The sequence below is a fragment of the Phacochoerus africanus genome, chromosome 2 (genome assembly GCF_016906955.1).
Source record: "Phacochoerus africanus isolate WHEZ1 chromosome 2, ROS_Pafr_v1, whole genome shotgun sequence".
Taxonomy (NCBI): domain Eukaryota; kingdom Metazoa; phylum Chordata; class Mammalia; order Artiodactyla; family Suidae; genus Phacochoerus; species Phacochoerus africanus.
This window is the reverse complement of record NC_062545.1, coordinates 141,359,152-141,374,484: the sequence shown is the minus strand read 5'-3', so window position 1 is coordinate 141,374,484 and position 15,333 is coordinate 141,359,152. Positions and strand designations below refer to the sequence as shown.

The following is a 15,333-nucleotide window of genomic DNA, read 5'->3' as shown; positions in this document are numbered from 1 at the left end:
AGGTGGTCACAGTGGCTCTGCAGCTACGAAGACTCAAGACAGAATCCCATCTCATCCCTTAGACCAGTGCCTCTTAAAGTGGGGTCCCCAAACCAGCAGCATCAGCCTCACCTCAGAACTTGCTCAAAATGCAGAGTCTCAGACCCCCCACACCTACTGTGGTAGGCAGACTAATGCTCCCTGCCTCCACGCTGCACCACCAAGATGTCCACATCCTAACTCTCTGAACCTTTGAAAATGTTAGGTGATATGACAAAGGGCAATTAGAGTTACAAATGGAATTAAAATGGCTAGTTAGCTGACTTTATTCTTTTTGTTTGTTTTTATTTTTTGGCTGTAATGGCAGCATATGGAGGTTCCTAGGCCAGCGATGGAACTTGGGCTTCAGTGGCAGCAATGCCAGATCCTTAACCCACTTCGACACAGGATAACTCCCAGCTGACTTTAAAGTAGAGAGATTATCCTGAATTATCTGGGTGGACCCAATGTAATCACAAGGGTCCTTCAAGGTGGAAGAGGGAAGCAGAAAAAGAGAGAGGGAAATGAAATGACAGAGGCAGGGTCAAAGAGAGGTGACACTACTGGCTTTGACAATGAGGAAAGAGCTGACAGTCAAGGGAATGCAAGAGGCTCTAGAAGCTGAAAAAGGCAAGGAAGCAGATTCTTTCCCTAGAGTCTCCAGAAAGGAATGCACCCCTGCACACACCCTGATTTTAGCTAAATGAGATTGGGGCAGGTTTTTATCCTATTAAACAGTAAGATAATACATTCATGTTGTTTAAGCCACTGATTTTGTGGTTATTTCTTGTGGCAGCCATAGAAACCTATGGGTGGGGCTCAGAAATCTGTATTTTAGTAGCCAGGGGATTAACCAGCCATGGAAGTCTGATGCAACTCAAGTTGGACAACCACTGGCTTAGATCCAGCAATGGAGGCAAGTTTTTTGCCTTCCCTGAGCCTCAATATCATCATCTGTAAAATGGGAATACCATCACCTCTTCATAGTTATAATGATTAGAATTAATTTATCTAGAGCACATACTATGTGCTAGGTAAAAAGTAAATGGGAGAAAGTACTATTCTTTTATTATTACTATGTCTCTGAGATTCGTTGGTAGTGTCCTAAAACAAAGTTAAAGAACCCATGATAATGGGTGCATTACTTTGTAATCTTTTCTAAACAAAACAAAATATGAAAGCCATATACGAAATGCTAACATCAATTTTTGCAGAGCAGAAAACTCTATTTAAAAAACCCAAAGACCAATTATAAAACAGAAAAAAATTACAACCCTGTGCAAGAAACAGAGTGCAGTTTTCCTTAATATACAAAGCTCTTACAAACCAACGAAAAACAACAGAAGACATGAATAGTCAGTTTGCAGAAAAATAAAAATACAGCCTACCAGGAAGTGTTTAAAAGGTGCTCAATCCCTCACAATTAAAGAAATGCAAACCAAAAGAATGGGGAGCCCATTTTTCATATGGTGGATTACCCGATTGCGGGAAATTTTTCGGAAAACAGTTTTCCATGAGTGCATAAAATTTTACACCCAAGGAAGAATATCAATCTGATTTGTAATAGCAAAACCCCTTAAAAAATAAAAAATAAAAAGCCCATCACAGGAGATCACCAATAAAAAGAGTAGGATATCCAAACCCCATTCTTAAGGGCAAAATGTACTTTCCTCCGAAAGTCACTGGAAAACAGAAAAAAAAAAAAATACACATTTACATCCATTGTATGCAAAGAAAATGACCTTTAAAAATGAGCACATTGTATTGCACTGTAAAAACTCCAACTAGTTAATGACTTATCAACTTAATAAAGAAGAAAAGCAAACCAAATGATGAAATCATGCTGAATTAGCACATAACTTGTAAGCCCAGCATGAAATCACTCCTGTAAGATTCAGTGCATGAACCACCTCCGTTTTTCTATTCCCACGGTCATTGCCCTAGTTCAAGTTCTTGTCACTCTTATTTGACCCACTGTGGCTTTTCCTCAATGGTTTTTCACCCAGTTTTTATCGCCTTGGTACTCAAGGCTATCCATGAACTAGCCTTCCTCCCACTGGATCTCACCAGAATGTTGGGGCATTGGCACTGCCCATGATAGGGTTCCCTGCAGTGGGTTTGGAGCCCAAGACATGCCTGGGCCTCAAAGGTGCCTGGGCCTCAGAGGTTCCTCACTGGTAAATACATGCCAGTGAGGAATGAACAAGTGGACAAAATGGACTGCTGAACAGTGATGATCTCTGAGATGGAGGGTCTGCGGAGAGAGGCCTTGACCTTCCACATGTCTGTGCAGTATGGCTTTTTTGGTTACTGTATTACAAAGCAAACCAAAGAGCTAAGAAAAGCACCCAGGAGGAAGAGAAATTGCAGGCATCATCTTTAGACAGGAAGAGATCCCAGAGGAGCCCGTGGGTGGGCGGCAGATGGCCAGCCCCCGACCCGGCAGCCAGGGATGGGGAAAACCATGGAATCCACCGCACGGTGCTCCAGCATCCAAAAAGGGAACTTACTGCCACATGAAGACATTAATTAGAGACAACAGAAAATGGAAATTGGTTTTTAAGCCAGTTTCCAGGCTCCTTGTGAATTTTGTTAAAGTAGTTTATCAAAAAGCTCTGGGAAAATATACGCCAAGGGTCAAAAAACCAGACATCCAAAAAAAAAAAGTCCCAATTGTGGCTAACAGCAGGATGACACATGGACTGAGGGCAGCAGCGGATATTCCTGGACCTGCTCCGCAGTGGGCAGGGGTGCCCCGGAGCCAGAGCATGTTGGAGGTGGTAGGGGGTCGGGAGGAACAGACAAGGAGAGTAGTGAGGGGACAGTGGGTGTGAATGGACCCCACACACCCCTTCCTGCAGCTTGGCCATCCAAGGACATCTGCTTTGGGGGCTGAAGTTCATGCTGTGGGAGGAGGCTGGGCCTGGCCTGCAGGGAAGAGGGCCTGGTGGGGTTCTGGGGCCCCCAGCTGTCACAGCCTGACTGGTTGAAGCAGTAGAGCAGAAGAGACAAAGGACCACGTGTGCTCTCACTAGCTCCATTCCAGGTGGCTCACAGAGGTAACCCCTGTTGAGCAAAACGCTGTGGTGCAGGTGGGCCCAATGGTTTAGTCCCAAGTCTGTCACTTTCTGGCAGTGTGACCTGGGGAAGGCACAGAGTCCCTGGGCAGCCCTGGGTTTCTTCATCCAAAAGCAGGGGTAGCAGCAGTACCCACTTGCCAAGAACTGAACGTGTGTAGCCCCCTGAAATTCATACATTAAAGCCCTCAACCTTAATGGGAAGAAAGTAGGAGGTGGGGCCTCTGGGACATGATTAGGTCAAGAGGGTGGAGCCCTCAGCTATGGGATTAGTGTCCTTTATAAAAGAGATCCCAGAGATCACCCTCCTCTCTTCCACTCCATGGTGACACAGAACCAGGAAGAGGCTCCCCATTGGACCCTTTGATCCCAAACTTCTAGACTCCACATCCGGAGAAATAAATATTCATTGTTTAAGCCACCTCATCTCCAGTATTCCATGCCAGTGGCCTGAACGGACTCAGTTCATGAGCTGTTGGAAGGACAGGATGCCTTAACGTGTGCAAGGCACTCAGACAGATGCTGGCAGAGTCGTACTCAACAGATGCCAGTTGTGGCCAGGGTGATGGGTGGGGAGGCTAAAAGGTGACCCTGGTGACCCTAGCCCTCATGGGCAGGCAAACGTGAAGGCGTCATGAACGGAGGCTCACAAAACACAATACAAATGATCCACTCAGCAGAGGGAATGAACTTTCAGTTCCCTGGAGGAGAACAGTCTTAGGAATTAGGGGTCACCGAAGGACTTATGCTACTCAGACATTCAGATGACTCTGGCGTGTTTGCCACGAGTCAGGGATGTACCGGAAAGAGGGGCCGAGGTAGGGGAAAGGACTCCAGTTCCCTAGAGACTGGTCAAGAGCATTTGCTCAGGGATGGAAGCCAGCAGCATCCTTATTAAGAATCTGGAAGGGATGCTGCCCAAAGGCCCCAGATAGGCCCACGCCGAGGGGTACAAACAAGTACGCAGTTTCACATTTGTATACAAATGATACAAACTGTTTAAATGAGAGGAAAAGCTCTGAGTCCTCTGAGATGTCCCAGGAACGACTCTGTGTGTTGTCACAGATGGTCCCCCTTGAAAGACTGACCCTACCAGCTGTTTGTCCACAAAAGCTCATAAAACCCCAGCACCACACACAAGGGCGTGGGAGACAAGGCAGCTTCCGGCTGGAAACCACAACATGCCCACCCCCAGAATGCTCCATCCGGCTCCTGGCCTGGGCCTTTTGTCTTGGGCCAGACACAGAAGACCCGTTCACTTAGACTAGGCCCATGGATGGCATCCTCCCAAAGGGCCAGACAGGAAGGAACCGTGAGGATGAGGGTGGGGAAGGATGGGGTGTGCGGGAGAGCATGGGGGCTCCAGCTGCGTCCAGAGTGGAGGGCTCAGCAGATCAGAGCACAAGGCCACCTCCCACAGACCTGGTAGGGGACAGAAACACTTACAGTTCTCTGCCGTTCCCCGACATTTTGAAGCCACCAAATGGGGCCTGTGCGTAGATGGCATTGTAGCAGTTGATCCTGGAGAGAGAGTAAAGAGAAGCTCGGTCACCTGGAGGGGACTCAGCTGGACCTCGGCGCTGTGGGCACTGTGGCTCCTGGGCACTTGGTGCTGAGCAACATCTAAAGGACAACCTTTGATCAAGGTTTTAATCATCAGAACAGTGTGTTTTGTGGTTTTTTTTAGAAATTACTTTTTTTTTTCTTTTTAGGGCTGCATCAGTGGCATATGGAAATTTCCACACCAGGGGTTGAATTGGAGCTGCAGCACAACCTAAGCCACAACCACAGCAATGCCAGATCCAAGCCCTATCTGTGACCTGCGCTGCAGCTTGCATCAGTGAATCCTTAACCCACTGAGAGAGGCCAGGCATTGAACCCGCATCCTCATGGAGACTACGCTGGGTTCTTAACCCTCTGAGCCAGAATGGGAACTCCAGAATAGCATGTTTTTTATTTCTCCCTGCTCACTCTTTCCACCAGAAACTAAAATTTGAATATTCTTAAGTATAAAGCTTCTCACTGGTATAGGAAGGGAATGACAAGGGGATGGGGGAGGGGGAGAGAGAGGAAAATTCTGAGAAAGGGAGAATTAGCTCTGAAACGAAATAGGCTTGGCCTCAAAGTTCTGCTTCTTGGCCCCTCTGAGCCCCAATTCATCTTTTCTTTTCTTTCTTTCTTTCTTTCTTTCTTTTTTTTTTTTTTTTTTTCCTGGCCTTGCCGTCAGGATGTGGAAATTCCCAGGCCAGAGATCGAACCCGTACCACAGCAGTGACAATACAAGATCCTTAGCTGCTAGGCCACCCAGGAACTCCCCCAATTCATCTTTGCCTTCTAATGTTATCTTTGTAATTGGCAGAATTATTGGTAAAACAGGGAATGCCATCCATACTTGGCCCAAGAGCACAAGCTGCTCTCAGAATCAAAATAAAAAATAAAGCCAGAGGGAACAGAGTTCAAGGGGCGGCCCAACACAGTGGTCAAGAGCATCAGAGCTGGACGGGTAGGTTTGAGCTCCACTCTGACATGTACTAGCTGTGTGACCCCGGGTGGGAAACCCAGTCTCTCTGTGCTTTGATTTCCTCATCTGTAATGTGGAGGTGATGACCACATCTGTCTCAGAAGGTGGTCTGGAGGATGGAGCAAAGCTCTTAGACGGTGCCTGGCACACGCTATGTGACTTAGAGCTCTCTAACAGACCAGTAAGGGAGCCAGCAAACCCGCAGCTCTGGAGAGTCGGGCACACACATTCTACTCACCAGACGGTTCCAGACTCTAATGCGGAGGCCAGCTTCAGGGCTTTGTCAAGGTTTTTTGTGAACACAGCTGCTGTGAGTCCATATTCGAGGCTATTTGCTCGTTTTATCACTTCTTCAATGTTTTTAAACTTCAGAATTGGCTGCACTGGTCCAAAAATCTATGATTAATTGCAAGAATGGCAGTGAGAGGCTATCTGAATGAAACACATATGCCCCGAGCAGGCATTTCCTTCCTCTAATGTCTTTTTTCAATGCCCCCAAGTGCTCACATGCCTGGCAAAGGATGACTGGAGGAGAGAAAATGTCCAAAGATCTTGTTAGCTGTGTGATGGTTGAAAGCTGGAGGGAAAGACTGAATTAAACAAAAATTAAAAATAACAACTACAGGAATATGTTGGGTCTAAGCTCTCTCGCTATTGTCAGGGCTTCTAGAAGCTCCAGCCTTGAGCTTTGGAGGAGACCCTACCATGCTGGGATGCAGAGAAGATGAAACCTTGGAAGTAATTCTTGGAAAGTTATCCTGAAAGGTGTTTGTAGGCACAGTTATAGGACTGCACGCCCTGGCCTCTTGGTGCTGCATTTTCTATCAGTGAAGATGCCCTGAAATGTTTCCCTAATAACTCCCGGGGAGGGACTGTTGCAGTGTTCCCTGCCATCTACAACACAGCTAAGAAGAGGAAAGGAAAGAGACTGGAAGGAAACACATCACAAAAGAAAGAAAGAGAGAGAAAGGAAGGAAGGGAGGGAGGAAGAAAAGAAGGAAAAAAGGAAAGGAAAGGAAAGGAAAGAAAAGAAAAGAAAAGAAAAGGAAAGAAAAGGAAAGAAAAGAAAAGAAAAGTACAGAGAAACAGGGTGAACATTTAAAGGTAATTTTGAAAGGATCCTGTAACTGATTTAATGTTTGGCACCACAGCCTGGCAGGATGTTATCAGCCTGCCAAAATCGCTGCCATGGTTCCCAAGGAGCTTGTCAGAGGGAGATTCAAAGACCTGACTCTCATGCCATCATGATACAGTTAATAACCCATAAAAATCTCAAGGAGCAAGGGTATAAAAGGCCGGAGCCAGGAGGACTTTGGCAGTGACTCACTCTTTCATGTGTGCCAAAAGGTCCAAGCACCTGGGACCCAGATGGGAACTAGCTGCATCCAGCTTAACAGTGGTACCAAAAGACGTGGAGCTACCCTCTTATGGGAGTCTCCTTCATTTCCCCCATTTCCAAGGATGCCCATGCTGGACAGTTTCAAAGAGACTTCTGGCCACTTCATGTTTTTGGAATGAACACTTGTCATTTAAGTTCAGCTTTGTGGGGGAGGTGGCGGGGTGGGGGGACTAAAGGCAGCTTTGGGCCCTGAATCCATGGTTGGATTCCTGGCAAAATGCACAAGCTGAGATGGCCCTCCACCCTTGGCTAACCTGAAGACACAAGAGAGGACAGAAAAGGGATGGTTGCTACCCAGAGATGATGAGTGATGCGTGGATATGGGGGTGAGGACAAGCTGCACCATCTACCAGGGCTTGGGGATCCCAGGGGCAGGGCAGCTTCCCAAAGGACTCCCAAGGAGAGAGAAAAGACCCTAGGACAAGGGGAAATGCTCCTCTCACAAACACTTCTGGGATCCCTGGGCCTGGGGTAAGACTCCAGTTTGAATCTCCCAGCCCCCTCTCCACACCCTGGGGCCCCAGCTCGCCACAAGGCCCCACAGGACACAGTTTTGCCTGCAGTCTCAATACCTCCTCTTTGGCGATCCGCATGGTGTCAGTAACTTCTGAGAAGACAGTGGGTTTGATGAAGAGCCCCCTGTCTTCCATGGCCGAGCCCCCACATTCCAGCTTGGCTCCTTCCTTCTTTCCGCTCTCAATCAGATCCAGAATTTTGTTGAACTGTTTCCGGTCAATCTGAAAAACAGTGAGGTAAGCCTGGCTTCCTTCTGGGTGGTGACTGTCAGCTTAGGTGTTCAACAGCCTATATGATCAGCTGTCCGTCCCTCTCTGGTGTTCTGGCTGAGACATAAGTCAAGGAACAGATGTACCTTGCATGCAAATATTCCTCTGATGCACAGATCTGGTCTCTTTGGAGCAGGGGAGAGATGGGCTTTCTCAATCTCTCCAGGTATGGGGATTATTCTGACTCTTTCATGCTGTTAAGCAAACCCGTGGGTGAAACAAGATCTGAAGTGGTCCATCCTTTGTTCTCCTAATTCTTGCAAGGTTGCCAGATTCTGTGACTAAAACCATGGAGTGCCAAGTTAAATCTGAATTCCTAAAAAACAATGCATGATTTTTAAAGTATAAGTATATCCCAAACAATATTTGGGAGGTACTTATGCTAAAAACATGTAATCATTGTTTATTTGAACTTCCGCTCCAACTGGGTGCCATGTATTTTATCTGGCAACCCTGCACCCCGTTCATAGGACCACGGATCAGGGTAATTCCAAGTAATTCTCAGTCATAGCATGGAGAAGTGAGAAGTAAAACTGACTGACCAGCTGACTCATCACCCCTGTAAACAGCAGAGTAAGGCTCAAAGTGGCGTGGAGAGGCTGCTCCCTGGATGGTGGAGAACCCACCTATCAGAAGGGCTCCACCTTCTGCCAACTTGTCCAGAGGTCTCCTGGGCCAGAGTGTGTCCTGTGCAACTAGTCTTAACATCTAGCTTGTGGAAACTATACTGAACCAGCTGGCAAAGGGCATTTCTCAGGGAGACCATGCTCAAGGCAGGAAGTACTCTCTCCACCTGAAATGGTCTTCTTTCCAAGCCTGTGGGGGCCCTGTTCCTAACCATGAACCTCTTGGTAATCCCCTCCTCTCTGGCTGGGAGAGACAGAGCTTTATAGGTTTGCTGTAGCTGAGATGTTCAGATAGAAAAAGTGATTTCCTTTGAGTAAATTTAAATTAAAATTAGCAAATCCACTGGTGAATTTGGATGACTGTCTGGCCATGAGGAGCAGGCTAGCTTTCTTAGAAAGGGTGGGCACAAACCATTGCAAGCCCCTTGACCAATCATCTTTTGAAATGTAGATCCAGTGCGAAAATGCCAAAGTTGGATCCATACCTCATACTTTTATACCAGGATAGAGTCCACATAGATCAAACATAATCATGAAAAATGAAGTCAAAGAGTTTTCAAATTCTCTCATGAGGGAAAATGCCTCTGTAAACTTGGAGTGCTGGTAGCCTTTCTATGGCTTGAAATTCAGAAGCCCAAAGGAAAGATTGATAAGTTTATGTTTGGAAGAAGAAGAAAAAAAAAAAGGCCAAAACATCATCAGCAAAGTCATAGAGCTAAACAACAAATTGAAAAAAAAAAAAGCTGACAAGTCATATCATAGAAATAGAGCTACTCTCTCTAGTATGTAAAGAGTTCTTAGAAGTGACTTAAAAAATAACTAGCAATATAAGAGATAAATACGCAAAGCACATGCACAGTGGATAGAAGAGGAAACAGAAATGGCCTTTAAACATAAGATGATCCACTTTACTCATTATGACATATATGCATATTAAAAGCAAATGAGATACCATTTTTAATGATTAGATGGGCAAAATTCCATGTTCTGTTAGTAAGGCTGGAGAAATGTGCAGGCTCATGCAAGGTAGGTAGGAACACAAGTTGGTTCATCCTTGTACAAGGTGATTTGGCAATGCTTATAGAAATTATAAACGTGCTCCCACTCAGTAGTCCCACTTGAGGAACCTGTCCTGTGGATTTTCTTGGACGTGTGTGGAATGATATACTTTGTGACACTGTGCATGAATGCACACACCCACATGTTCATCAGAATGTGTTACTTGAATTCTGGAAGATTCATACAGTGGAAATCTATATACATTAAAAAAAAAAAAGAACAAGGCAGGTTCCTACGGTTTGGTATGGAAAGCTTTTCAAGTTTCTGGTCAGGGGGCAAAAATCAAGGTGCCAAAGAGTACCATGTATAGATATTTTGGGTAAAAATGGAGCAAGTCAGAATACATATTCATTCTTGTATATAGACTCAATTTTGCTTGTATACACAGAAATTCTGGAGGACACCCTTGGAGGGGAGGGTAACAAACAAGCCCATGAATGAATGGAAGGGAGCTTTTTCACTATTGACCTTTATGTTTTGGGTTTTGACCATGTGTATGAAATCCCACCTAAAAGAGTACTTCAAACTACAATGGATCCCGTAGTATCTCAAGGTTCTCTCAACTTCTCTCTGGGTGAACCAAGTCTTGGTTTGAAAGTGCCTCTACTTTGGAGGCCAAGAGGCTTGTGGGGCTTCATCAAGCTGCAGACCCTGAGTGGCCACTGACCACATTCTGCCTTGAAGACTCTGTGTCCTGTAGGCAGCACTAGATCCCCATGGAAACTCTACCTGTCCAGACTCAACTCTCCCTTGGCGAGTCTGTGTGAACACACTGTTTAAATCTAATAATCCTCCATGAATGGCAGCTGGTACCTGCAGAGCTGAAGAACCCACAGGGAAGTGAAGGTGGCAGCAGGACACAGCCCAAGAGACAGGACGGCAGAGGCCGAGCATGGCTCTGCTGGAACTCTGCCCCCGCCAGGTGGCCTATGAGAGACCTATGTATCTCTTTGCTCAGTTGCCAAATAAGCCTGAATGACTCTGAGCCCTCTGATCACCACTGGCTGCAGCAGACATCCATCTAGGTCAGCTAGCTGTTTTCCAGGCATGAGACAGACAAGACTATTTAGACAGCTGTAAATCCTCTCAGAGTAAAATCTCTTTAACATAGATGAAAAAGCACTTTGGGAGAAAAAAACCCAGCAGCATTCTAAAATAATACGCCGAGGTTGGACGGCTTTGGTGAGTTTTCAAAAGGACTTTCTGCAGCAGCATCAAAAGCACTGATGAAATCAACACCATTCTCCTTGGATCTGCTCTCTGGGAAGAGATCTGTGTATCTGGCTTTAAAAATCAAGGCTGAAGCCTTGGAAAGGTACTTATGAATAATGATGGGATAAAAGTGATCCTTAGGACAGGCTCAGCTCCCATGTTTCCCATGGATTACAATCACAGTGGATTCCATAATGACTTGTGGCCATGTTTGTATTCAGACCTGAAATCCAACCTAAGTCCCTGGACAAATCTGTGTCACTGGCTGCTGGGTTTGGGGCTGAGGCCTGGCAGGATGGGGAGTTGGCCACAAGTGGAGATGTTTCTCTCCAGCAGGGTCATGTGGCACCAGAGCTGCAGAGCATGTGGGCTGGGGCAAGGCAGGGGTGGGCACTGTGGCAGAAACACCTTTTCTGGGTGGTCCTCCCCCGTCTCAGGCACCACCCCCTGCCAACAAGATCTAATTGATGTGGCTTCAAATCATGCACAGATATTCACTGCCACCAAGATCAGGGAGCCTGCCATTGAATTCCCACCCCCCTCCCTTAAAAAATAAAAAACGTATTAAGGATCTTGACATTTTCATAATATTCATCCATTATTCTGTTTTCCAGATGAGGAAACTGAGGGATTTGGAAGGAGCGTGGCTTTGGCAAAATCACAGAGCCAAACTTGCCCTCAGATCCACAGCTTCCCGTGTAAACACACGGTGCCAACACAGTGGGTAAGCAGCCAGCTCCCAGGAGAGACACAAATGAGTGAGTTCTGACATGTGATTTGAAACTTCCTGGCTGGAGCAGGACTTTGGCTACAAGCAAAGTGGGTTGCTGTTGAACTCCGTTTCAATAATGCATGGGATGGTCAGGCTGCCCTCTTTAAAATATTTATCCATCTGCCGCACTGCATAATTAGTAAGAAAGTGATATAGGGTGTGTCCTTTTAAAGAGGTTATTAAACCTCGTGGTTATGATTATTTTCATCCTGTCATTAGCTTCGAAAACCAGGCCTCCAGAGATGTGTGTTCCTACTGCCCAGAGATGTAGCCCCATCCTCTGAGCCCTTTCCACTGGGATTCTTTGGTTTCTGGGGGTCCTCTTGTCTTACACATGGGCTCGAGAGCCTCCAGCCTGAGATGTCCAGCTCCAAGTGCTGCCTCGGCCTGCACTCTGCTGCCTTTCAGCTGGGGTTACAACTTACTTCTGCAGAGAAGCCAGCCAAGCAAAACTGAGGCTTCTGCCTGAGGCTCTCTCCTCGGGACTCTGGTGGCTCAGAAGGGATGGTCCTTTGGTTGGAAGGTGCAGGCCCTTGGGCTTATGAGCCAAGATGCCTCCCTTCTGCCAAGGCCTGGAACTCAGCATTACTTGCTGCAAATGACAGAGCTTTTGTGTGTCCACCCCATCCTGTAGCTTGTGGCATATGAAGTTCCCAGGCTAGGGGTCAAATTGGAGCTGCATCTGCGACCTATGCCACAGCTTAGGATCCTTAACCCATTGAATGAGGCCAGGAATGGAACCCACATCCTCACAGAGACAACGTCAGGGCCTTAACCTGCTGAACCACGACAAGAACTCCTCTACCCCATTTCATAACCCCACCAAGACCTGATGGGATTGAACTGTTGGTGGGTGTCTGAACAAAATCCTTACGTAGCCGTGCACTTGGGTAAGGGGATCCTTGCTTCAAGAGGAACCCTGGAGTCACAGAGAACCAGAGCTGTAGAGGGCCAGGGCCAGAGGCTTGCCCGGTTCATCCCTCACACGTGCACCTCGGGACCTGACAACCCTTACCTGGGGCCCCTGTTCCGTCCTAACATCAAAGGGGTCTCCGACAGGCCGTTTCTTGGCGTACTCCACACTCCGCTTGACAAACTCACTGTAAACCTGCTCCTCCACGAACACCCTGGAGGCGGCTGTGCAACACTGGCCTTGGTTGAAGAACACTCCCTGGTGGGCGCACTCCACTGCCAAGTCCACTGGAGAGCGAGGGCGGTGGGGGGAGAGGAAACGATTAAGTCGTTAGGGCTGCACGGGTGACAGCTGCAAGACTAATTGCCCACATGAGAAAACAGGCCCTGGGGTGGCTGTATTTCAGAAATCAATTTTGCTCAGCACTTCCCAAAAGGAGAGGATGGGAAAGGGGATATTCAGGTCCACTGAGTTTGGAGTTAAATAGGTCCCCTGATTGCAGGACTTCTCAGTGTCTTTACTGTGCTAGTAAGCACAGATTGATACACCCCTACCTCACTTGCCCAGGGACCCCTCCCCTCCCTTTTCAGGAGACTAACCTTCCATAGAATAACCTTTGGTAGGTATTGCTGTTGGCTGATTGATGAGATTTTTTTTTTTCTTCTTTCTTTTTAGGGCTGCACTTGCAGCATGTGGAAGTTCTCAGACTAGAAGTCAAATTGGAGCTGCAGCTGCCAACCTACACCATGGTAACACCAGATCCTCAACCCACCGAGCAAGGCCAGGGATCGAACCCACATTCTCATGGATATTAGTTGGGTTCTTAACCCACTGAACCAAAATAGAAACTCTGAGAATTTTTAAAGGGGCCAAAACTGTCCGCCTTGAGTGAAAGAAGGATCTTATCAAGTACTATAACACCACATATGACTTCTAGGGATGAGAAGAATACACTGATTTCCACCAGATGAAGGGTGAATCTGCACCATAGAGCTGACACTGAAGTAGAACCAGCTACTAAAACTGAACTAGAAGGGTGCTTAGGAAGACAGATCTTTGGGGACATCCTTGAGGGAAATGAATACTAACTACAATGCTACTGGCATTACCGGAGGGGCTTCTCAGCCCCACCTGGCCGCTCCCCCACCCCCCACTGCCTGCTTAGGAATTGAAGCTTTCCTTTGCCTAAAGCAAGAGCCACCACCCTCTAGACTGGGACAGGTGACCCACCCACAGCCAGCACTGCTCTGCAGGCGGTTCCGAGGAATGCTGCCCTTGGCTTTAAGATCCAGGGCCTTGGCATCCAGCAAGGTCTTCTGTGTAAGTCACTGCGACAGCAGGACAGTGTCATAAGGTTCTTGCCTCTCCCTGTACCACCCTCACCCTGTGCCAAATTCAAACCGTCCCTCCTCCAAACTAATTCATTTCCTGCACCCTGGCGGGAGCCAGGGGTAGCAACTTCGGTGTTGGGGAGGGTGGCGTGTTGCTGTTGATATCATCCTTGGGGTGCCAGTTCTGCCAGGAATTAATTTTGTGGACTCTCTCTGCCCGGCTGAGGATAGGAGGGTGGCGGAGGGTGTTTATGACCCTTGTCAAACCAACCCTCAGAGAGGAGCCCTGCATTTTAGTGGCACTTTTCCCTGTTGAGAGGGAAAGAGGGTGAGCTGAGGTGCAGAAGGGGCACCAGATAGAGGGGCACAAGCCTGCAAACACAGGAGCCTTGGTCTTTGGGACTGGAGGTTGGAACTGCAAATGCGGCTCATGGGGGCAACACCCATAGCTGTTCCATGTGGCCCCCAAGACCATTAGGGAAGCTGATGCTGATGATGCTCCCATTAGGGCAGACCAGCCCACGCACAACATGAGCCATCCATCTTCACCCGCAGATGCCTCTTCCTTCCTGGGTGCATGTTTCCTTCTCAAGCCCTCTTCCCTTCACAAACCAGTTTCAAAAAGAACTGATGTCAGTCATTTACATGTTGGTGAGAAATGGTGCAAGGGTCATCTTTCTCAGGGGTGTCTGCAATTCCAGCCTTCTCTGCACATGGAATGGAAGGCTTTGCACTCTGCGAAGGGACCTCCTGGCAACAGAGGGCAGGTGGGAGAGGCTGTTCTTTAAGGCAAAGTGCTTCAGGGTACTTGGGGAGTCACGCCTTTTGGCAGCTGACCCCATCAACAGGTCAGTGAATGCTCGATGTGGCCCTTTCTTCCCTCTTCTTGGACATGGTAACCAAGAATGACATCCATTAGAGTTCCCACTGTGGCACAGCCGGTTAAAGATCTGGTGTTGTCTCTGCAGTGGCTCTGGTCACTGCTGAGGCATGGGTTCAATCATTGGTCCAGCACAGTGTGTTAAAGATCTGGCATGGCTGTAGCTGTGGGATAGGTCACAAGCTGTGGCTTGAATTCAACCCCTGGCCTAGGAACTTCCATGTGCCAAGGGTGCAGCCAAAAAAATAAATAAAATAAAAATTGTCAAACATTAAAAAAAATGAATAGCATATATTTTCTTTTAATCTATTATTTTTTGGCCATACCCAAGGCATGCAGAAGTCCCCAGGCCAGGGGTTGAGAACCACAACAGTGACAATGATGGATCTTTAGTCCACTGAGCCACCAGGGAACTCTAGCACCTATGTGAATACTATGCCATAAGACACAAACTGCTCCCAAGCTGCTCGGCAGGGTTGCTTTCCCAGGGAAGAGGTGGTGGAGGGAGAGACCAGTTCCTAGGCCAGCGGGACAGGTTGAAGGGTCAGCTGCCACTACTCTGATTTGTCCGGTCTCTGATAAAGAGGAAAGAAGCCTCAAGTCTTCAAGAGCCTGAAAGCACCATGGGAAGTCCTGACTCGGGGACAGAATGGTGAAGGCCTGTGATGAGCCACACCTGCCCAGCTCTTTCTCCTCTTGCCTCCCCTGCCCCAGGCATAGGGATCTCTGGACCTGCTTGT

At 47.5% G+C, this 15,333-nt stretch overlaps 1 protein-coding gene across 2 annotated transcripts in view; it reads right to left on the bottom strand.

The window, feature by feature from the left end:
* The window catches only part of ALDH1A3 (aldehyde dehydrogenase 1 family member A3), a 40,223-nt gene that overhangs the window by 2,935 nt on the left and 21,955 nt on the right, over positions 1 to 15,333 (bottom strand). The window contains exons 9-13 of one of the 2 annotated variants that reach the window (XM_047766848.1): positions 12,485 to 12,669; positions 7,588 to 7,752; positions 6,128 to 6,193; positions 5,855 to 6,012; positions 4,542 to 4,616 (exon numbers count right to left, since the gene is read on the bottom strand). In XM_047766848.1, coding sequence (XP_047622804.1) covers positions 4,542 to 4,616; positions 5,855 to 6,012; positions 6,128 to 6,193; positions 7,588 to 7,752; positions 12,485 to 12,669 — 649 coding nt within the window. The remainder of the gene's footprint in view (positions 1 to 4,541; positions 4,617 to 5,854; positions 6,013 to 6,127; positions 6,194 to 7,587; positions 7,753 to 12,484; positions 12,670 to 15,333) is intronic. The other variant, XM_047766849.1, reaches the window with a different exon arrangement.